The following is a 21,229-nucleotide window of genomic DNA, read 5'->3' as shown; positions in this document are numbered from 1 at the left end:
CTCGCACAGCATGCACACATAAAGACTCGTCGTCAAATAATCCAACCAACATGACTTGTTCTACCCATCATCATTCACTTCCCCCCACCACCACCACGGCGAAACACGCTCCTGAGCTCAAACTCCGGCAGTCCCTTCCCACCACCACCCGGTGTCCGACCAGCAGGAAGCATAGACCTGAAGGCCGAACCCGCACTCGACGGATTCACCTCTTCTGGCCCATCCTCCTGCATCGTGACATTCTCCTGCGTCGACGGAAATTCCGGCTCGATGCCAAGTTGAGACTGCAAATCCCGGTACTGCGTCTCAGCATCATACCGACCGTGGGCCCGGGACCCGCGTGCATGAACAGACGCGGCGTGCGTCTCCGACTGCGAAAGCATAGGGGAGAATTGCGGTGGTGGTAGGCCGGTGCGTGTCCCCTGCGCCTCTTCCATCTCCCCCTCCATCTCCACCCCCGCGACATACCGCTGCCGAACCTTCCTCTCCCTAGCAACACGCGCCTGCTCAAGCGCCAGCATGAGTTTCCTGCGATCCACGACCCTGGCCAACGCGCGCAGCAGATCAGGATGCAACTGCTGCTCCTCATCAACATGCTGCATAGTCTCGGCGATGCGGCCGATGAGTTGGGCTTTCGCGTACCCGCGCAACATGACGCCGTACGTGTACTGATCCGGGTCGACGCCGCGGGAGCGCATGATGTCGAAGACGCGGTCGGCGGCCTGCACCTGCCCGGTCTTGAAGAACGCTTGCATGAAGATGTTCCAGGTGTAGATGTCGGGTTGGGGGGCGTGCAGGGTCATGTCTGCGAGGAGCTGGGCGGCGCTGGCGAAGTGGTGGGTTTGGCAGAAGGCGAGGAGGAAGGCGTTCCAGATTGGGGGGTTGCGGGCGAGGCTTGTTAGGATGGGGGTGGTGCTGGTGCTGTTTTTGTTGGTGGCGAGGAGCTTGAATTGCGAGTAGAGGGTTTGTACGCGCTGGGGGCTGAGGTGCTGCGCTGCTTGGATTTCTGCCTGCAGGATTATGTAGAGGGCGATGTGGGGGGGTTGGAGGAGGGAGTCTGGGTTTTGCTGCGAGATGGCGTGCCGCAGTTGGTGTCTGCTGTGGCTGATGAAGGGGAGGAGGGGGGTTGCGGAGAAGATGTCCAAGTAGGCGCGCCATAGTCGAGACAACGTCCGCTCGGGATCGGAGGTGTTGTGGTAGCGGATGTACAGGTAGTACAGGTAATCCGTCCCAAGCCAAGGGTCTTTGATCTCTTTCGCTACCTCTGCACAGTACTCTGCAAAGTCGTTAAAGCTCGCGGGGTTGCTTTGCATAGTGCACCCATGCAGGAGGATCGAGAAGGTATGCGGGTCGGGCTTCATCTCATTCCCATCCAACGCGTTGTACACTTTGAACGCAGTAGCATAATCACCGGCTTCCATAGCGTTGTGCATGACGACGTTGTAGAGGAGGATATCCATCTTGACGCCCAGCCGCACGAAAGCAGCGACTATGCCGGGCGTCTCGTGGTAGTTCTCGCCCTTGCTCGTGCTCTTGCGCAGGATGACGGCGCAACTCCATCGGAACCGTTGGCGGTCCACCACTCTCTGCCATGCGACGGGATCGTGTTTTGCTTTCATCACGTCCAGACATTTCAACGCATACTCGAAATTGCCGGCTTCGCCAAAGGTGCTCGCGTAGTGCAGGAGGGTGTCGTATCCGAGGCGTGTCCGGGCTTCGACGAGCATGTCAAATACGCCTTCGAGGTCATGAGGAGTCGTCAAACTGACGACATTATATAACAGCTCCTGCGAGCATACATTGGGATGACCAGACAGGGTTTGACGGAAAACACGGGAGAAGGCCGCAACGAAGTCCTGCTTGAGTGCCTCTGGATCCCGGTCCCATCTATCACTTTTAGCATACAGCTTGTTGACGTGTATCTTGGCAAGATGGCCTAGAGCGTCGGCAAGCATTTCAGGTGGAACACGGCCAAGATGGGGAGCATCAGCCAGCGCCTGGATAAGCTGCAATGCGCGGCCGGGTCTGCGATCGAGAAGATAGACAAGCAATCGCTGCGCATACAGTGTCTTCTTCTCCGAGTCGAGGTTCACCCAGCGTAGCTTGGTCTGTTCAGTCTTTCCGAAGAACAGGCTGCTCCATCTCGCGCAACGGCGGTGGTGCTGTATGGTGATGACTTGGGTGTAGCGTTTCATACGCCAATGAACTTTCCTGTCGAGCGCAGCAAAGGCTCGGACCAGCCATGAGCGCCCTTTCCGAGCACTATCCGCAGTGCTTAGGTCCAGTCTCGTTGCATTCCATTGTCTGAGGTTGAGGAGACGGCGGCCGAGCGACCTATATTGGCCCTGGCCCAGTAACGTTTCGACTGAAGTGGATGGTTGGCGGGAAACGTAGCCAGAGCGGCGCTTCTGTTCGAGAGCAAGCAATCTGCGACGATGCGTGGCGAGACGACGAGATGTTTGCTGCTGCTTCTGCCTTGTTCGACCCGCAACCCTGCGAGGGACTGGTGGGGTCGTAGCATAGCTCCGAGCCTGCTGGCGCGCAAAAGAAGCAATATCGGCGTAGCGGAGGTCTGGGGAATTCAATGGGAAAGCCGTCCTTGGGGGTTGGCGTAATAAATGCGTAGAGGACGAGGATTGCAGCAGTCCAGCAGCAGGACTCGGTGCAGCCTCAGAGCTTGCCGCATAACTCCAGGTACTTTTCTGCTCTTCTCTTATACATCGTGGCACTCTTACGCTATCCCTACACACGAAACTCTTCTCCCTCTCTTGCTGCACCCTTCTGCACTCCCCACGTCCATGACTCCTCCTCGACACAGACGACTCGACAAAAACCCTCGGTGCAAGCCACGGGAGGATGGGAAAATCGGCGCTGGCGACGAAGCTAGCATTGGGGACGTGGGCTCGGGGCATGGGAGGAAGGGCGATGGAGCGACCTTCATCGAGCCATGGCGCGTCGGACGAGATGAAGATACCAGCGATGGGATGGTGGTGAGTGAATGCAAAAAGTTGCATATGCGCTTGTGGTTTGAATGGTCCGCCTGTGGGCGAGCGAGCGAGCGCATCACCTCCGAACTTTTGGTCCTCGCCGCAAACATCTCTTCTACAGTAGCAATAACAACTGCATTGCGCCAACACAACTATACGACTTAGACTTTGGGTTTTACAGCGCCTACCTAATCACGCGCGCATATCACGCTCGTTCCAAGGAAGAAAGCACGACATCAACCCCATCCCCGACCTTCCCACCGCAACCCGCAACCCGCGCAAACAAACCCACCCACGCGCCCAACAATGTCCACGCACGAAAAGCTCTCCGCCGCGTCCAACGACCGAAAATCGCGCCTCGCCCAACTAAAATCCCTAAAGCGCAAACAACCCACCGACTCCTCCCCCTCGGACACTCCATCCACACAAGAAGCCTCCGACGCGACCACCCTCACCGCCCCCACAACGTCCACCTACCTCTCAGGCCGAAACTTCGACCCCACCACGCGCACCCTAAAACTCGGCTACAACCTACCGCCCATCAGCGACGCAACCGCAACCCTCGAGTACAAAGCCGCCCAACTCGCGCTGGACACGAAGACGCAGCAAGACGCCGAGAAGCGCGAGGCTAACAAGGGGCTGGATCTGTTTAGGCTGCAGCCTAAGCGGCCGAATTGGGATCTTAAGCGCGATTTGATGGGGAAGATGGGGGGGCTGGATGCGGTGACTGCGAGTGCGATTGCGGGGGTGGTGAGGGAGAGGGTGGGTGCGCAGAGACGGGTTGGGGGTGGGCAGGGCGAGGGGGAGGAGGTCGGGATGGAGGGGAGTGAGTTGGTGGAGGCTATGCATTTTAAGGAGGAGGAGGAGGAGAGGGAGCGGAGGAGGGAGGTGGAGGATGAGGAGGCGAGTTGAGTGGGTGGAGTTGAATTGGGCTGAACTGAATTGAAATGCTGGACACGCAGATTATCCGTCCCTTGCGCAGCTCCCTGTGTGGGGGTATGGTTGAGCGCAAATTGTTCGCTGCATTTGCAAGGAGAGAGGGACATGTCACGCGCATGGGAACAGAGCGCAACAGGAGCAAACACGCGATTTCTCACGGAGATTTCAAGATTAATAGTACAAAAACTGAACAGCAGACGTACACGACGACGTCTTAGTAGCTGCAGTAAACCCTCGTTTCGCTCGCTCCATCCTAATGAATATGCCTACATCTGCCCCGTGTTCATCGCCTTGGTCAGAGCCACGCGCTTGCTAAACGGGCTCAGACTGCGCTCCCTCTGCACAGGCGGCGGTTGCGCAGGCGGCGGTGCATTCCTGCCCACGCGCTCCCCAGGCCCGTCGTCGAAGCGATTCCGTCCACCCCTGTGATCACCGCCCATCCTCCCACGCTGTGGGCTAGGCGCCCTGCGTCTAGAGTACGGACTTGGGCTCCTCCCACCTCTGACCGGCTGAGGAGACTTCTTCGGCGGGGGACTCGCGCCCCATCTGCCTCTCACCGCGCCATTACGACCATCCGACGTGTCCATGTGCTCCGGGCTTCTCGAGCGCGACGTCGACACGCGGACGGGCCGCTTGCCAGGCGCCTTCCTGCTCCTGCTGCGCGACTCGTCTGCGCCGCTGCTCGCACTGCGCGCCTTGTTGTGCACGCGACTAGATCGCGATCGTGACCGTGACCGTGTCCTTCGCCGCCCGCGCTCGTCTGGGCTGAAGGAGCTCATGCGGCGTCGGGTGTTGCGGTCTTGGTCGCGCGAGTCGACGGATGCCGGGCGCTGGGTGCGTTTAGGCGGGACATGGTGTTTGCGGCGGCGGGGCGCCGGGGAGCGCGAGGGCGAGCGGTTGGTGGAGATTGTGGAGATGGAGTCTGCTGAGGAGGAGCGGGAGCGGGAGCGTTTGCGGGACTTGCGGTCGCGGCCGCGGGCGTCTTCTTTCTGCTTGAGGATGTCGTCGGCGACGCCTTTTCTGGGATGCAATCAGTTATGAGTAAAGGATGCGCGTGTCAAGATACGCACTTGCGCAACAGCTCGTTGGGGACTTCGGTGGTGAGCTTGGGCTTCAGCTTGGGGTTCAGGAGCTGCTGTGTTCGGGACGGGCGCGACACGTAGGGCCGTTCTTGCGTTGTTGCTTTGCATTCGTAGCTGTAGTGGCCTCGCTTTAGGCACTTTTGGCACAGCGTGTCTGCCGATGCCTTGGAGCGGCCGGTGCCTGGCTTGCGGAACATTGCAGTGCGTGTCTTCGTATGCGCCGTAGTGTTGGTTGCAATGTTTGCAGATAATTGCTGGATATATGCAGATGCACTCGATGCTACTACAAAAGACCCGTGGGTTCCAGTCAGAGGAAGAAGCTCGGCCGAGTTGATCGTCGAATGCGCCGGGGACGTGTCGCGGCTGACGTAAGGTTGGGATTTTATGAGGCCGCGCCAAGTCACCAACGCCCACCACATCACGTATCACCGCCCTTGCTCTGGCTTCACACCCAGCCAGCACCCCGCACACCCGCCTGGTCTCCGCCGTGTCGCCGCCGAGCCACACTACCTCGACCCGCCGCATCCGCTGTGCGCGCCTCGTCGCCGGACGCAGGCCCTCTCCCTCGCCCGCCCAGACAGCCGCAACCCGCAACCCTGACTGCAGACCCGCTGCGAAGGCTGCCTTCACCTCGCCTGCCACCACCTCGCCCACCCCACACACGCTTTCCCTCGAATGTCGGCACACCAACATGTCCAACACTCTGGCCCTGCGCACCGCGACTTTCCTTGAGCACCCCATTTCCTGAAAAGCCACCCCGTCCCTTCGGCAACATATATCTTTTTTCAGAATCGACGACTCCCGTCACGGCGTTGAGCGTGGGCAATTTTTAAAAGGCAGTGGCACGCGACAGTTGCTCGAACCTGCGTCTGGAAAATCCCGAATCTGCTTCTTTTTCTGCCTTTGAGCGCTTGTCTGTGTGCGCCAACCCTACGCGACCAGGACTGTGTCGCACTACCTCCTCCAGCCTCTCCACGGACCGCGCCGCATCGCCATGGCATCTGCAACACAGGTCCCCGCGGAACAGGCCCAGCTGCGGCAATCTTTTGCCAAGGTGAGCACGCAGCGACAGGATGGCCCCGGCGCCTCGCTGACTGAACAGGTCGCTGCTTCTGCTCTCAAGACCCAGACGCTAAAGGAGCCTGCGCCCAAGGCAAAACCGCCTGTTGCCACGCCCAGGATTCTTGTCCAGCCGCAGAACATGCGCCCGGCTCCCGTCAGCGCCGAGGTGCCCAAGGTGCTCATAGAGAAGAACGAGACCAGAGGCACAACCGAGCAGTCTGGCACCGGACAGTGGACCAACCCCGCAGGTCAGCCAGCCATGCTGCCGTCCAACGTCAGGGAGGAGGAGACAGAGAGGCCCCGCTCGGCCACCATCATCAAGGTTTCTGCCGCAGAAGACAGCAGCACCCAGCTGTCTTCCTCAGACGGCTCTGCCAAGCCTCCTAGCGTCGACGGTGGAAAGAGCGTCGCCTCTACCACCACGTTCGCTCTCGACGAGAAGGAGTCGCTTCGTCCTGATGACAGCGCTAGCCTGAGGGCGGTCGAGGAAGAGGATGTCGCGTCCACCCCAGACTCAGTCGTTGCCGATTCCCGACAAGGATCCGACAATGGCGCCGCTCGAGCCTTTCGCGACCAGCTGCATGAGATTGCCGTCATGAACCCTCAGCCTCAGCGAGGTGGCCCACCAGGGCGCTTCCCCAATCTCCCCAACGGCCCCCACACACTCTACGACCCTACTCAGTTGCCCAACGAAGCTAGGCCCCTGTCACAGTCGGTCGGCAACGGCATTCCCTTGATTCCTGGAGGTCCCAACCTGCCTGCCACTCCAGACGAGAAGCTCATCGAGGCATTGCAGTCTCCACGCGACCGACTCTTCGTAGTCAAGATCGAGCAGGACTTTATTGATTTCATCAAGGACCCTCGGTACGTCCGCCCTCATGTCCTCCCAAACTCTATACATGCTAACGCCAAACAGCGAACATGAATACTCTCTCCCCAACTGCAACACATTTTACAGGATGCTTGCCCATCGTCTTGCGGACTACTACCTGCTCGGTCATGTGGTTGATACGACCATGACTGGTGTGAAAATTACCCGCACTCCATACTGTAGAATGTAAGTACTTTTCAATGAAATTCTCAGCATTTTGCTAACGTTTGCAGTCCGCCTCCTCTCTCGCAAATGGTCGATCCCGCCAAGAGCACTGACACGCCGCCTGCCGAACTCCCGACTCGCAAGATCATGCGCCGTGATGATGGAAAGTCAGGAACTAACACCACAGCCAACTCCAAGACCACATCCGAGAATGGCGGCAGCGATGGCTGTGATGAGAATGGCAAGGAGAAAGACAAGGGCCCGCTAACTCGAGAAGAACGTGAGGCGCGCTACCGAGAGGCTCGGCAGCGGATCTTTGGCAGTGCCGAGAGCGAGGAGACTGAGTCCGCCGAAGCGACTGGATCAGGCGAAGAGAAGGAGAAAGATAAGGATATGTCAAGGTCGAACTCTGCTTCGGGCAAGAAGAAGACCAAGAAGCAGCGCAACTACGACGACGATGACTTCCAAGCTCGGTCTCGATTCAACGCGTACTACCCACAACAATATCCTACACCAGGATATTCTGGAGACAACGTAGTCTACTACAATGGGTTTCCAGGGCCCATGCCGACTCCACAGTACACGAACATGAATCCAGGGGCCTCGCCGCCACCAACATACAACAACCCGTATCCGGTCATGGTGTCTCCAGATGCTCAGCCGCAGTATGGCTGGCCCGGTCAACAGTACCAGCCTCCGAATGCGCCCGCGATGTACCCCAATTACGGTCCAATGCAGAATGGCTACGACTTGTCAGCAGACTACCAGCGGGGCATGTCTTCGTTTCAAAACGCAGGCATGCCTTCTCAAGTGACCCCCAAGATGGCCAACACCATGATGGCGCCTTACCAAGACTCGTACCCGCAGCCCCAGCAAGCGCCAATGAACCCAGCTTGGCCGCAGATGAACCAGCAACCCTCCTATCCCATGGCTCAAGGTGCATTTACGCCCCCCGGACCCGGCAACCGCCCCATGTCTGCGCCACACCAAGGACCCATGCAGGGATCATACCCATACGGCCAGTTCCCCTCAAGTCCCTACAACGGCAAAGCAAACCGCAACCAACACCCCATCCCAGGCAGCTACAACCGCCAGCAATTCAACCCGCAAAGCCAAGCCTTCGTCCCAGGCGGCCGCAACATGCCCTTCCAAATGCAGCCCAACATGGGCCCCGGACCGCCCCAAATGAACGGCTACGCCGGTTTCCAAATCCCCGGCTCCAACCCAATGTCCAGACCAAACCCGTCGTCGACCAGCACACCCTCATTCGGCTCCCCGCAGACCATGCAAGGCACCCACCCTGGTGGTAGCAGCATGATGAACAGAATCGCATCCCAGCCCGGCGAGCCTGCATCCGCTTACAACACGTCGACGCATAGCAGCATCGCTAAGTACGGCACTCCGTCGCATTTACCTGCTAAACCCCCGGCGCCGCAACAGGTCGCGCCCAAGTTCCCCGCGTTGACGCGTGTGCCGAGTAATTTGGCAGCGGGGCTTGTTGGCACCGCGCAGAATGGGAATCCGGCTGCTTAGGGGGGGGTGTTGGGGCTGCAGGGATGGGGGGTTGTGTGTGTTGCGCTGGGGGTACATGTATTTGCCGGTTTGGAGGAGGGGGGGGAGGAGTCTGGAATGAGGGATGTATGACTCTGGCGTGTTGGGCAAAAGTGGGGTTTTATCGTACGTAGTGTGTACTGTGCTATGGGGAGGAGGGGGATTTAGGTAGCTCGGACTGCCTCGCTGTCTACATGGTAGTAATCAAGACTGATATCTTTATTTGGTTCTGGTCTGTGATGTTGATCTCGTTTGCGACTCTGTGTGCAGAAGTGATGATGCTGGAGGTGGAAACCATGTCGTGAATCGAACCTAAACGGAAATACATACGTGTTGGAAGTAAGGAATCGGTTATCTAGCAATCGCTATGTCAAGCACAACCTACACACAATCAACTAATTTACTATACAAACAAAACGTCTATGCCCCGGAAAGACATTGATGGCAGATAAATAGCGAGCAGGTACAACGCCGATATTTTACTTGTAGTTCAACTGGATATCTTCAATACTTACACTTCACACTCTGCCTACCTCTTCCTACCCTTCCCTTGATGTCGATTTCTTTGCTCTGCTTTGCTCTGCTTTGCTCTGCTCTGCTCTACTTTTCTCTGCTTGGCCTTGCCTTTGTGCAAGGAAAATAGCCGTTGTAGGAGGGAACGCTTGATGATGCATATGCGTTGCGATGGGGTGTTGGGTGCCTTTTTGCTGTACCGCCATTTATCACGCTGAAAGCCCGTACTTACATCGATGTTAGTTTTTGAAGTTGGATGGTTTCCATCCATTTCCCGACTTTGGTCAGTGACTGAGCGAGAAGAGGCTGTATAATGTAGTGTAATGTAGTGCAGAGAGTCAATACACGGATATGGCATAGTATAGTACAAGCGGGTTCATGACTAGCCGAACGCATCCATCGTCTGGGATTCGCGTAACGTTAATGGCTTGGTGTTTACGATATGACCTCACCACTCCAAATAATTACTTTTTCAACCATTGCGCGCGTGGGTTTCCACAACTACTTACACTGGTGTTTGCCATCCATCCATCTGTATATACTTCAATCATGGCGATTATACAAAACTGGCTCCCCCCCTCGCGCGAGAACTACGAACTCATCTGCTACATCTGGCAGTTCTTTCCGCTTGTAAGACATACATCTCCATCTATCCGTCCATCCCCCCTAACAATTTCCGTGTTCATAGATCACAGCCTTCCAATGGCTGCTGGACTGGTACCCGCAGGGCAAAACATCGATAAACTCGCGCATCAACATCCCGGGCAAGATAGGCTGGGCGACCATGGAATCCGTGGGGTTCCTTACCTTGGGGTATATTTTCGTCGCGCTGCCGCGGGAACTAGGGATTGGGAGCGGGGGGTTGCCGTGGGGGAATTGGGGTATGGGGGGGTGTTTTGTGAGTCTTGTTTCCCGTCTCATCTCATTATACATATACATATACATATACATGAATTATACGCTGCTAACACATCATGATTATCCAGGTTATACACTACCTCTACCGCGCCGTCCTCGCGCCCCTGTACCTCAACCCCAGCATGTCGCCCATCCACCCGCTCGTCTGGACAATGGCCTTCGCCTTCCAGATCTTCAACGCCGTGTCCATTGGCGGCTACCTAGCCGGCTACGGGCCAACTACGTCTTCCCACTGGGCCGGGCGCTCAGGCACGATATTCGCCGGTCTACTCGTATGGTGCGCCGGCCTAGCAGGCAACATCTACCACGACGACGTGCTGCGCGAGATCCGACGAGCGGCGGACCGCAAACAACGTAAAGTGGCTGCTGAGCAGGGCAGGCCTGTCGAGAGCGTGGATAAGGTGTATGTTGTGCCTGAGAGGGGGCTGTTCAAGTACGTGCTGCATGCGCATTATTTGTGTGAGTGGATTGAGTGGGCGGGGTGGTGGATGATGGGCGGGTGGAAGTGTGCGCCTGCCAGGGCTTTCTTGGTCAATGAGGTTACTACTATGCTGCCCAGGGCGCTGCAGGGGAGGAGGTGGTATGTTAGGCGGTTTGGGGGGGAGGCGGTTGCGGGGAGGAAGGCGGTTTTGCCTGGGCTGCTGTAGTGAGGTTGTTGTTGAGGATTGAATGGGTTATTCATAATTCGCGGATGTCTGTAATTCATGGTTGTCCGTAGTTTGCTGCCATTTCTGATTTCTGATTCGCGTCGTCTGGATCTCCATGTTCACTGCTCAGCTGTTATGTCATCAATACAGCTCGGGGTGCATTAGCGGTGGCCAATGTAGCGTTGTGTAGTGTTGTGTAGGGTCCAGCGAAAGATCAGCACGACACTATTCCATCAGCACGAGGGCTGCTTGAACCTTTGTTGGGCAGTGCACGGCATGACAGACACGTAATCTTCACGGATCCATGCACGACGCGCACGGCCCATGATGGGAAAGTTTGCAACGCTCGAGAAGGAGTCGAGAAAGGTGGTTGATGATGATACTCATATCATTCCGCGCGTAAGCATGTGACGTTGGAGATGCAGGCGCTCTGCGTTGTCAGGGCGGGAGAGCAACTTACCGAGGAGAGGAGTCTGCATTTGCATCTGCATCTGCATCCATCACGAACCTTCTAAATTAAGAGCGGCCAATCACGGGCGCACGGTGTCGCCAACACGAAGAATGGGAAAAGGGGACCAGCCGGCGGGGACAGGAGGGTACAAGGGCGCGCGGGAGGCAGCATGCTGCAATTGCCCTGCCACGATGCGCGCAGCCCTGCGTCTGGTATATGTAGTGATGCAGAGGCAGTCTATCGTCCATCGTCTATCTATGACCGCGTGTTGTCGAAGAGTTGAAACGGCCCAAACGGGAAGGCAGGTCGGACAGCTGAGCCGCGCACGCCTGGATTGCGCCTAGCCATGCACCTCAGCGCGACTGGGACGTCCCAAACCAGCTGCTAGCCGTCAGACCAGATTAGAGTGCAGCAGGCCCCGCCGCCAGGCAATATCGGTTGGCGTGGGCGTGGTGAAAAGCATGGCCGCGCAGCTCGTCGACTCCTTCATTTCCTGCCAGAGCTCCCCCATCGTCGTCTGTTTCTGCTCGTGTTTGAGCTGCCCGTGCTGCCAGAGGCCCCTGTTTCCTTTTTGTGCACCAGCAGCAGATCCAGTGGTGGGCCCGTCTCCGCTCTTTGCTGCACAACCACGCCAGCCCTCGATTGCCCACGCACGGCTCGCCCACGTCCCATTCTCGGCGGCTGCATAGGTACATCACTGCTGCTCGGGACTGCATTGCATGACTACTGCTCCCACGGCCCGGCGACGCTGCAAGATCCTCGTGGCTCCCGTCCACCACGACTTGAGCCGGCCCTGTCCCTCGTCTCTCTCTTCTCTCGTCTGCCTGTCGCGCCTTGTTGCTTTCCATTGAGACACCATGTCGAGCGTCAATTCCGGCACCGCTGGTACGTCTGCCTCTTCCATTGTCGCGTCCACTCCTTTGCCGACCTCGTCCGCGCCCCCGTCCTCGTCCTCGTCGTCGTCTGAATCCGCGCCCTCGTCCCTCTCTACTGCCTCGCCCTCTGCGCCCTCTGTAACACCCTCTTCAGCTCCCGCCGCCTCGTCAGCAGCACCCGCCTCGTCGCCCGCCGCGTCATCAGCACCCGCTGCCAGCTCGCCGGCCACATCAGCCGCAGCAGCCTCTTCACAGGCCCCAGCCGCAAGCTCTGCGGCGGCCCCCGCTGCGTCTTCAGCTGCACCAGCCCCAGCGGCCAGCGCGCCTGCCACATCGGCTGCTGCACCCGCTGCCCCAACAACGCTCGTCGTCACCGCGCCGTCTGCAGCGCCGTCCATCACAGAGGTAGCGACCTCGTTCATCACAATCACCCCGTCTGCGTCAGTCGCAGGACAGGCACCCTCAGTCGTCGTCATCACTTCTCTCATCACCACCGCCAACCCGAACCGCTCAACCGCCACCGCCTCCAACTCGAGATCGGCTGCTGCCGCCACCAGCACCAGTGCCAGCGATACACCCCAGAGCGCCCAGAATGAAAACACCAACAAAGGACTGTCGACGGGCGGCAAGACAGCCATCGCCGTCGTGATTCCCCTGGTCGTTGTGGGTCTGCTGGTGCTGGCGGGTATCATCCTCTGGCGGAAACGCAAGCAGCGCAAGGGCAACGAAGAGGAGCGCAGGAAGGAGGTGGAGGAGTATGGCTACAACCCCAACCACGATCCAACACTCCCTGCAGTCGGCGCTGCCCCCCAGATGGTCGAGGACGACAGCGGGTACCGAGGATGGGGCAACACAGCAACCAGCTCGGGCCGCAAAGCCTCCACCACCCTCACCGGCGGCATGGCCTACTCAGACAGCACCAGCAACCCAGATGCCTACAACCCCAGCTCCCCAACCCACGGTGCCTACTCCGACGCGCCCTCAGGCGACCCATTGATGAACGGACGACGCGAGACAATGGACTCAGACGGCCTCGCTGCTCTCGGTGCCGTCGGCGCCGCAGCCCCCAACTCCACCCAGAACCAAGCCGGCGTCAAGCGCGGGATATCAAACGCCTCCTCCACCTACTCTGCCGCCGACCACTCAGACAACTCCGGCGACTACCCCGGCATGACAACAACCCACCACAACGAATACTACGCCGATCAGGGGTACTACCAGGCCAATCCGTACGGCAACGACCCGTACGGCGCTGGAGGCCAGCCCGTAATACGAGATGTTAGTGCGCGGCGGAACACGCAGATTCAGAACCCTAGTGTTTTCCCTCAACAAGGGAATTCGGGGATTTCGCAAAACTTTTAGACGCAGATTTTATTTTAACTATTGATATCGTGTTATATCACTGCACTCTCGCTCGAATCATATTGTACATGTTTCCTATCTCTGGTCGCGGAATGCGGGCTCAATCTATCAATCTTTCCGTTCTTGTTCTCTTTTTTGGTTGGGAGTGTTGTTTATATCCAGATTTAAAGGCGTTTTTTATGGAGTGAAAGGGAATCGATTGGAATGGAATGGAATGGAAACAGTCGTTTGCACATCTTCACTTGCTTGCTTGCTATCTATCTATCTGTCTTTTGTAAACCTCTCTTTTTGTTTAGACCGATGGCTTGGTTAGTTGGCGGTTGGTAGTTGATGGGTGGATGTGTGTGCGCGCTTTGTCTGCCGTTACATTGCGTTCCTATGCGTTGGTCTGATGGCAGACGATGGAGATGAAGGGGGATGAAGGGGCGCGAAGCAAACGCACCAACTTCTTGCGTTGCGTAGTTCTAGTCTGTCTGGGACCTCGACATATATATAAACCTGGTTCTGGTATCTGTTGTAATATCACTCTTTCGACTTTGTTCAATCTGCACTTTTCTTTTCTTTTCTTTGCCCAGATGATGGGGGTTGGCTTGTGTGTGTGTGTGTTTTCACTCTTTGCTTTCCATTCCATAGTCTTGCTTCGATCACTAACAATCGGGGGGAGGGGAAGGAGATTTATATGCTTTGTTTTCGCGAATACACGTATTTATACGACATTTTTTTGCTGTCTGCGTAGAGAGAGAGATTGGGCTGCGCGGAATCTTGATACCTCGTATTTTGTTCTTTCTGGTCTTGGTGTGTACGGACGGACGGACGACTTTGTTGCGTGGGGTGTGGGGTGCTTGTATGCTTGTATATATGCTGTGCTGGGCTGTGCTGGGCTGGGCTGATGGTGCGGGTTTTCTTCCTTGCACGACTACTTGGAATCTCGTCGGTGATGCGGGGATGAGAGGGGCTTGATGGGTGTGTACGTTTATCTTGGTTCTAGCAGAGGAGAGGGAGGGAGGGAGTAGTAGGAAGGAAGATGTGCTCTGTGTGGGGAGTATGGCGTAGTGAGTGGGTAAAGGTAAGGCAGGTTTTCGTACGAAGTATCAATTTACGTTTGAGGTGGACTCTGATATATCTACATACTACGCGGGTTTGTTAGGGTGTTGTATATGCTCTTTTTTTTAGACTCTTGTGTACCTGTTCTGCGGGGTTTGGAAGGGAGGGCGCCGTATTGACTTGTCGTGCTCTGCTGTGTAGTCCTGGTGTATACAGACACACGTTCTGTGTACATTGTGCCTAATATTTCGCTACGCTACGCAGCAAACATCCCCACGAGGTAGTTGCTCTCCCGCCGAGACTTCCATGTATAAGTTTTTGCCAATTGCCAGTTAGCTGGTCTACCCATATAGGGAAACAGCAGGGCTACACGACGCAACACTTGACGGCCTCAGCTGATGCAAATAGAGGAGATGGGGATGTAGACTACCCAGGCACAGGTATAAAATAATTTCTACTCGCTTTGGCATACTGCTTTAATCGCTGCTTGTATGCTCCTAACGCTTTATTAGGATGTAGCGTGCTACACTTACATAACTTGGAATCGATGATATATGGTAAGCTGTGCGGAGCGTGCTGTTTACTCACTCACTCTCTGCATGAAGGCGGCTGGAGGTATACCTTGGTTTCGGGTTGGGATGTGTACCAGACGGTGAGACTGGTATTGGGAGTGTTTGGGTCTATCAACGCACTCACCACTCACTGCGCCGTATCTTCCAGGGTGCAGCGAAATCATGTAACAACTTGACAACTACAACTAAGTTTAGCCTAGGAATCTAATGCCTAATTTCTAAGCTGTATGCGCCTTGCGTGTACTTTAACAAAATGCAATTGTGTAGTTTTGCAGCTTGTAGGAGCCACAAAGAACGTAACTTACTTCCCGCTTTTGCAGTTGACCGAGAGCCTGCCTAGGATCTCTGTCTGCTTGCCGATGATGTTGAGGAGTCTAATTCGACTATTGACCTCCAGCGAAACTCAAAGTGTGAGAGTTAGGGAATTGTAGTAGAATTTCAAATTTGCGGAACGATGCGCTCTATCGAACAGACCAGCCCACGTACTAGACACTATCAATCCAGTCGAACCAAGCCTCAGAAGACTGCGTATGCATAACCTGTGTACTCCCCATGCTTATGAATCCAAACACGAAAAGTCCGCCCATGGTATCTCCCGGAACGCCAAAGCCCACAAACACACCAACCACCATTGCACATATATACAAAAAGACCCATGCTTCACGACCTACTAGTCGAGCTTTTACTCCAAGAATTCTTCGCATGCGTGGGCATCGGCGAGATGTCGAGGCTCCTCGAAATAGGAGCCGAGCCCTCAGGCCAGCTGCACCGCTCTCGATGCTCGACAGAAGGCAGTTGGTCCTTCTCTTTATTCAAGCTGAATCTGCGCCTGACTTTGCTCCACCGCCCCTTCCTTGTTTGGCCCATGGATTCTCTCCCCTCCTGCTCGGCCACGGATTCAAGTCTTGTCTGATGGTCTCGGATGGGATCGGAGAGCTTGCGCGTCGCAGGCAGCGCGCTAAGCCAGAGAGGGTAGAGAACGCCAGCTGAAAAGGCTGTGACTATGACGCAGAAAGCGTATCGTGCGTTGTGAGTCTTCAGAGCCGCAAACATGATGGGCGACATGACTCCACCGCCTCCGATAGCAGCTGTGAGAAGGACCGAGGCGTCCTTGGTGTGCTTTCCCATACCACGGATTCCCTGGGCGAATAGTTGTGGGAACAACGGGCCTTCGAAGAACATAACCATGACGAGTATTGCAGCCGCGGCGGATCCAGTCGAATGCATAGCTGCCGCGCTGAACGCGATAGCGCCTAGGTAGAAAAACAGAAGGCTGAATCGCGGCTTGACCCAAATATCGATGATAGCAGCTAGGAACCGCGAGACAGCAAAGGCAGAGTGTCCAACTGCCTGGTGATCCACAGCGTCGAGGGATGGTTTCACAAGGCGAAGGTAGTCTCCGTACAAGGAAGCCGTAGCCTCTTGCCCACCAACATAGCAAAAGACTGACCAGACAGCCAGCCCAAGGCCCACCCAGATAACTCTGATAGGTTTCGAACCGCCGTTGACTGAAGCATTTCTAGGAACCGGCATGCGTGCGCTTGCAGCCTCGAGCTCCTCATCGGTGGCCTCCGGTAGTGGTACATAGAAGTATATGATGGCAAGGACTACGTTGAAAAAGGCAATTCCAAGATAGGTCCACTGTACGTCAATCAGGTTATCTCCGTTTGCAGTAAACAGCACCTTCTTTGCCAGCAGCGGGGAGACGACAGTGCCAGTTGCCTGGACAGCTTGTGACAGGTTCAGTCGCACCTCTGCATACTCAGGGGGTCCACAAAGGGCTATGAAGGGGTTGGCGCTCAACTCCAGAGTCGACAGTCCAAGGCCCGTGATGAAGTTGGAGATCAGAAATGCAGGAAAGGAGGCTAGGACGGCAGCGGGCCAGAAGGTCAAGCATCCACAGGCGTAGATGATCAACCCAACCATATAACAAGCCTTGAAACCCCACACTCGGAAAACAGGCCGTCCAAACGTCAACGGTCCGATGAAGTACCCTGCATAGTAGGCACTGTGCTCTCCAACAGTCTCCCAATCGCTCATGTGCGCTACCTCCTGGAATCGAGAATTGAGGGCGGCCAAGAGACCGTAAGCAAACCCCCACACAAAGAAAAGGATAGTAACCATCAAGACGGGGTACACGGACTCGCGGTTGCTTCTCAGGGTGATGTTCTTTTTCTTGCCCATGTCAACAAAGTCGAAGAAGGCCATCGAGTGGTGGTGGTGGGTAGGTGCTGTTGCGTGAGTGACTACCGTGTTCGTATTGCGCAACGGCGGGAGTTCTTTCATGTCAGGGGTGGTAAGGAAGTCCATCATGCCCATTGACTGATCGTTGCTCGTCCTTGCTGGTAAGGGTTTGATTATGGGCGACTCGGGCGGCATCGGTGGGTCAGATCGTCTTCGCGAGTCGACGATATCGGGATGCAGCACTATGTCATCGCTGGCTCGGGTTGCTCCGTAACCGGTGATGCGGGTGGTTGCATAGTCGCGCAAGGTCTGGTCTATGACCCAGGCCGGAAGGAACCGTCTAACCAGAGGCTTCAGGGCAGGAACACAACCACACATGATGCCTAGGTTGATCTCCACTACACTCCACATGAATGACAGCGAGGAGTACCAGGAAAAGTCGCTGGCATTCCTCTGGTCCGTCCCACTACTAGATGGGACTCCTTGCGCAGCGCGAAGAGCGGCCCGTGAAGCGTCCTGGAGGTAGGCGATGCGGACAACATCGACCACAGCGACAAATATGCCGACTCCAAAAGTGACGACCAGTATAATCTTCTGCTTTTTCGGCAGCCGCATACTAGTAAGAATGGGCATGGGCAGGAAAATGATGGCCATGTCGGTGATGATGTTGAGAGGTGCAGACGAGAGGTAGACGGTGACGATATTGGTGCATTTAGACGACGCAGGTATGGGCGACTGCCAGGCTGCAGATGCAGGTGAACACTGGAAGACGTTTAGCAAAGTCAGAGCCAGTCCGCCCGCATTGACGACTACTAGGGTCGCAATTGTGGCCCATCGAAAGACCTTGTGGGTTTTGGAGAGGTTGAGATAGAAGACTAGGATGGATGTCTTGGTCGCCATCAGGGCTGGATTCTGCGACATGTTAGTGGTGGACCACGGCATTCATTAGGAGGGTACATACGTAGATCACCGAGAAGGCATAAGAGGACTGTTGCAATTGATCCATCCATTGGTCGGGGATATCGTCTTGGTGTCGTCCGAGACCTTTCGTTGAGCCGTATATAATGGAGAACGACGCTCCAACTGCGAAGATCCAAGCCAGGATCATGGTGTAGTCGTCCCATCCTGCTTTTCTCACAACATAGAATCTTGACACCAGTCGGAGGACCACGAACAATGTACACAGCGCAAGTGTGACGGCTGATACGGCCCTGACAACGGGACCCCTAGTGGCATAGTCCAGGTTGGTGTTGGTTGTCACCATCTTGTGCGCTGAGCTTTGGACCACGCACTAACAAGCATGGTAGAGTGGAGAGAAGGTGAAGATTGGTCGTCGCGGCAGATACTTATTATCGCGGTCGCGGTCGTCGAGGAATCTGCTCTTCGGGCCACAGCATTCTCCGTCGTCAAACCTAGTCCGAACGGTGGAGGAGTCGACAAGGAGGTGCAAAATGGGTGACGAGTGTGGAGATTGACGACTGACTTGGCGATCTGCAAAAGCGGCAGGCGCAAGGCGTCAGTCAAATGCTTGTTGTGGCGGTGGTGGAAGGTCTGACAACCCCAGAAATACCGCACAGTTCAGCTGCAAGAAAGGAGTGGATGCGGCTGATGAACTGTGTGGAGGGCGATACCGATGTCGTCACCGTTAGGCTTGCCTGGATCTCACCGAGTTGCCGGATTCCACGATCGATGCTCGGAACCAGATCTTCCAACTCGGCGCTACACGTGCACTGCCGAGTTCTTGAGGGTCTTGGATCGAGGTACTGAGGGGTGGACAGTGGGTTGAGTCTGTCTTTTCTGTCGAGTCGGTCAGCAGCCCTCGCAAAATTCGACGGGCTGCCACGCCGCAGCAATATTGTTGACCTAAAAATTAGCCTACCTCAGCCAATCCCTGCTAATCCCGCTACACCCTGAAGACCCAGCCCCGAGCATCCTTCCCCAGGTTTCCCCAGACGCCTCGCACGCACGCGTCTCGTCGCCGAAGTCGGCCTTAGACCAGGAAGCACAGACGCTTGTGACGCAGCGTCGTCTCTGCTCATAATATCTCGACTCAAGATGCGGGGGAATAAGGTTGAGATTCAAGTCCGTTCAACGCTAAACCACGGAGGCAGAGATACCGAAAAGTCATGTGGCTCTGCTGGGTCTAAGTTTGGCCCAATAAATTCTGGCATGTAACAACGCCTAGCTTGCCAGCGCAGCCACCGGCGTTCGGTGACTGACTCTTGGATGTCGAATCTCCACCAGGCTTTTGGTGAGTCACAGATGCAATGAAACTCTTATCAACACAGGAGCCTCTGTGGTCATGAATCTACCTATCTTCCCGTCAATGATAACAAGCCACTGTAGCCAACGAGGAAGATATACGCTGCCGTGGAACTGACACGCGATTGCAAGGACACACTAACAACCAATACTTCTGCGCCACATCGCCATACAGGGGGAAAGGAGATACTGCTCGTGTGGCGCCACAGATACACACAAATTTCACTCGTGGTGCGATGTAAGTAGGCCATCATAAGTGGTTGGAATTTGCGACCAACAATTTCATATTCAACTCCTTTCACATCTCGAGCCTATTATAGTATTACTCCACACCAACCTCCCTTCCCATCAGTATCCACTACCACACTTCATCCAATCCACCTACAACAACCGAGCGGCACCCAAAAACGCAACAAGCGCCGCACCCGCCGGCGCGGCGAAAGAGTTCGCAGCACCAGTCGCGAACGCAGACGCAGTAGCCGACGAAACAGCAGCGGACCCCGACCCAGCCGCGCTGGTAACGGAAGCAGAAGTCGAAGCAGGCTTGTTGGTCGTGGCAGTGGCGGCGACGGACTTAGCCGAAGCGAGGGATGACAAGGAAGCAGAGCGAAGACTTGCAGACTGTCAGCACACCAATCATGCCTACAACGAGGACAGGGGGACGTACGGGTCGGCAGCCAAGCAGTATGATGTGACTGTGTTCTGGACGGATGGCTTGTCGGTGCTGTCCGGGCAGTTGTTGTAGCAAACTAGCACATCTCTGTACACGTCGCACAGGCAGATGTAGTCGTTGCCATTGCGCTGGCAGCTCGCGATACGGGACTGGTAGCCATCGATACAGGCATCAAGGATGCTGTTTGGTGTGTTAGCATTGTGTTCCAGAAAACACGCGAGGCATCACGCCATGCATGAGACATTCTCAAGAGCAGGGTTTGAGCCAGGTGCCATAGTATCAGGAATGCAAGACGTACGTCTGCGCCGCGCACGAACTCTGTGCCGCAACGAAGGTGGTCGCAACAGACAAGACGACAGCGATGGCGGTAGCGTAACGCATCTTGAGATATGGTATAGTAGCAGCTAAGGAGCTAATCGACGACGGTAATTAAATAAGTAATAGACGATGGAAGTCTTAGCAAAAGGACCCAGAGCGATTGATGGGCGAATTAAGTATACGTAGAAGTATGTAGATAGGGTAGAAGAACAAGTTCCGTTGGACGTCGCTTCACAAAAGAAAAAGGAAGCTCGAGAAACGGGGGAGCCCCATTCTTCTTATTAACATTGTCCCCGAGCCAACCCTTCAGCTCATCACATCCTCCCCCCATTACATTTCCCAAGCCAAGCGACAAAAGGCAAACAATAAGCTACTTCTAATGACAAACACAGCATTCACTAGGCGACTATGGGTCAAGTCTACTCTATCGACTGCTCCTTTAGGACTAGATCACCCGACCCTGACCCAGAACCAGCCCCCTAAATTTAGCAAAGGCCGGGCGCATGCAATCAATTCCGCGCTCGCCTGGTCGTACCGGTCTTCAACGTCGTGTTTTGCTGGTATTTTGAGCTGTGGCTACTGCATTGCACTGCCCGGCTTAGGTGTTCTCGTATTTGCCACGCACTTCTTCATCCGACTCGAGGTGTTCGGGCTGGTTGGGCGTGTGCTCGTTGGGACATGAGCATGAGCACAGCGTTTCGGGGATGTTCAATTTCGCTTAACGTATGGTTTGAAAGCCAAGATGCGTGTGTT

The 21,229-nt window shown here is 55.8% G+C and overlaps 9 protein-coding genes across 9 annotated transcripts; 5 read left to right on the top strand and 4 right to left on the bottom strand.

The window, feature by feature from the left end:
- Positions 1-467: 467 nt before the first annotated feature.
- P153DRAFT_260193 (uncharacterized protein) lies at positions 468-2,564 on the bottom strand (the record flags this gene model as incomplete). Its single annotated transcript, XM_033662827.1, has 1 exon — positions 468-2,564. A coding segment is annotated over one exon (2,097 nt), but the record flags the coding sequence as incomplete, so codon positions are not given.
- A 507-nt stretch (positions 2,565-3,071) lies between these two features.
- P153DRAFT_406241 (uncharacterized protein) lies at positions 3,072-3,899 on the top strand (the record flags this gene model as incomplete). The annotated part of the gene is made up of 1 exon (XM_033672029.1): positions 3,072-3,899. The coding sequence occupies exon 1, from the start codon at positions 3,294-3,296 to the stop codon at positions 3,897-3,899; it is 606 nt and encodes a 201-aa protein (XP_033521450.1). The 5' UTR covers positions 3,072-3,293.
- On the bottom strand, positions 3,822-5,348 carry P153DRAFT_398434 (uncharacterized protein). Its single transcript, XM_033671640.1, has 2 exons — positions 4,997-5,348; positions 3,822-4,946 (listed from the first exon to the last, which is right to left on the bottom strand). The coding sequence occupies exons 1-2, from the start codon at positions 5,203-5,205 to the stop codon at positions 4,193-4,195; spliced, it is 963 nt and encodes a 320-aa protein (XP_033521449.1). The 5' UTR covers positions 5,206-5,348; the 3' UTR covers positions 3,822-4,192.
- Positions 5,349-5,523: 175 nt separating this feature from the next.
- On the top strand, positions 5,524-8,655 carry P153DRAFT_368409 (uncharacterized protein). The gene is made up of 4 exons (XM_033668508.1): positions 5,524-6,062; positions 6,111-6,934; positions 6,987-7,127; positions 7,175-8,655. The coding sequence occupies exons 1-4, from the start codon at positions 6,003-6,005 to the stop codon at positions 8,637-8,639; spliced, it is 2,490 nt and encodes an 829-aa protein (XP_033521448.1). The 5' UTR covers positions 5,524-6,002; the 3' UTR covers positions 8,640-8,655.
- A 1,426-nt stretch (positions 8,656-10,081) lies between these two features.
- On the top strand, positions 10,082-11,092 carry P153DRAFT_368408 (uncharacterized protein). The gene has a single exon (XM_033668507.1). The coding sequence runs from the start codon at positions 10,145-10,147 to the stop codon at positions 10,733-10,735; it is 591 nt and encodes a 196-aa protein (XP_033521447.1). The 5' UTR covers positions 10,082-10,144; the 3' UTR covers positions 10,736-11,092.
- Positions 11,093-12,796: 1,704 nt separating this feature from the next.
- P153DRAFT_295832 (uncharacterized protein) lies at positions 12,797-13,423 on the top strand (the record flags this gene model as incomplete). The annotated part of the gene is made up of 1 exon (XM_033664052.1): positions 12,797-13,423. A coding segment is annotated over one exon (627 nt), but the record flags the coding sequence as incomplete, so codon positions are not given.
- Positions 13,424-13,624: 201 nt separating this feature from the next.
- On the top strand, positions 13,625-14,430 carry P153DRAFT_57349 (uncharacterized protein). Its single transcript, XM_033673289.1, has one exon. The coding sequence runs from the start codon at positions 13,825-13,827 to the stop codon at positions 14,311-14,313; it is 489 nt and encodes a 162-aa protein (XP_033521445.1). The 5' UTR covers positions 13,625-13,824; the 3' UTR covers positions 14,314-14,430.
- Positions 14,431-15,477: 1,047 nt separating this feature from the next.
- P153DRAFT_432903 (MFS monosaccharide transporter-like protein) lies at positions 15,478-18,487 on the bottom strand (the record flags this gene model as incomplete). The annotated part of the gene is made up of 3 exons (XM_033672995.1): positions 15,478-15,524; positions 15,711-18,135; positions 18,185-18,487. 3 exons carry the CDS (start codon positions 18,485-18,487, stop codon positions 15,478-15,480), a joined length of 2,775 nt encoding a protein of 924 aa, XP_033521444.1.
- Positions 18,488-19,632: 1,145 nt separating this feature from the next.
- On the bottom strand, positions 19,633-20,697 carry P153DRAFT_57303 (uncharacterized protein). The gene is made up of 4 exons (XM_033673288.1): positions 20,457-20,697; positions 20,153-20,338; positions 20,008-20,098; positions 19,633-19,917 (listed from the first exon to the last, which is right to left on the bottom strand). Exons 1-4 carry the CDS (start codon positions 20,537-20,539, stop codon positions 19,867-19,869), a joined length of 411 nt encoding a protein of 136 aa, XP_033521443.1. The 5' UTR covers positions 20,540-20,697; the 3' UTR covers positions 19,633-19,866.
- Positions 20,698-21,229: the final 532 nt, after the last annotated feature.

Source organism: Dothidotthia symphoricarpi, assembly GCF_010015815.1.
Source record: "Dothidotthia symphoricarpi CBS 119687 unplaced genomic scaffold P153scaffold_15, whole genome shotgun sequence".
Taxonomy (NCBI): Eukaryota; Fungi; Ascomycota; class Dothideomycetes; order Pleosporales; family Dothidotthiaceae; genus Dothidotthia; species Dothidotthia symphoricarpi.
Note: the sequence above shows the minus strand (reverse complement) of the source record. Positions and strands in the feature narration are given on the sequence as shown.

What these genes read in the sequence shown, in the direction of transcription:
- P153DRAFT_398434 (XM_033671640.1), bottom strand. Translation starts at nt 5,205, where the DNA reads ATGTTCCGCAAGCCAGGCACCGGCCGCTCCAAGGCATCGGCAGACACG. An exon ending in CCCAACGAGCTGTTGCGCAA is followed by an intron (nt 4,947 to 4,996) that starts GTGCGTATCTTG and finishes ATTGCATCCCAG; the next exon opens with AAAAGGCGTCGCCGACGACA.
- P153DRAFT_368409 (XM_033668508.1), top strand. Translation starts at nt 6,003, where the DNA reads ATGGCATCTGCAACACAGGTCCCCGCGGAACAGGCCCAGCTGCGGCAA. An exon ending in TGCGGCAATCTTTTGCCAAG is followed by an intron (nt 6,063 to 6,110) that starts GTGAGCACGCAG and finishes CTGACTGAACAG; the next exon opens with GTCGCTGCTTCTGCTCTCAA. An exon ending in GATTTCATCAAGGACCCTCG is followed by an intron (nt 6,935 to 6,986) that starts GTACGTCCGCCC and finishes AACGCCAAACAG; the next exon opens with CGAACATGAATACTCTCTCC.
- P153DRAFT_368408 (XM_033668507.1), top strand. Translation starts at nt 10,145, where the DNA reads ATGATTATCCAGGTTATACACTACCTCTACCGCGCCGTCCTCGCGCCC.
- P153DRAFT_57349 (XM_033673289.1), top strand. Translation starts at nt 13,825, where the DNA reads ATGGAGATGAAGGGGGATGAAGGGGCGCGAAGCAAACGCACCAACTTC.
- P153DRAFT_57303 (XM_033673288.1), bottom strand. Translation starts at nt 20,539, where the DNA reads ATGCGTTACGCTACCGCCATCGCTGTCGTCTTGTCTGTTGCGACCACC. An exon ending in AGTTCGTGCGCGGCGCAGAC is followed by an intron (nt 20,339 to 20,456) that starts GTACGTCTTGCA and finishes CACACCAAACAG; the next exon opens with CATCCTTGATGCCTGTATCG. An exon ending in CTGCTTCGACTTCTGCTTCC is followed by an intron (nt 19,918 to 20,007) that starts GTTACCAGCGCG and finishes TCTTTCGCCGCG; the next exon opens with CCGGCGGGTGCGGCGCTTGT.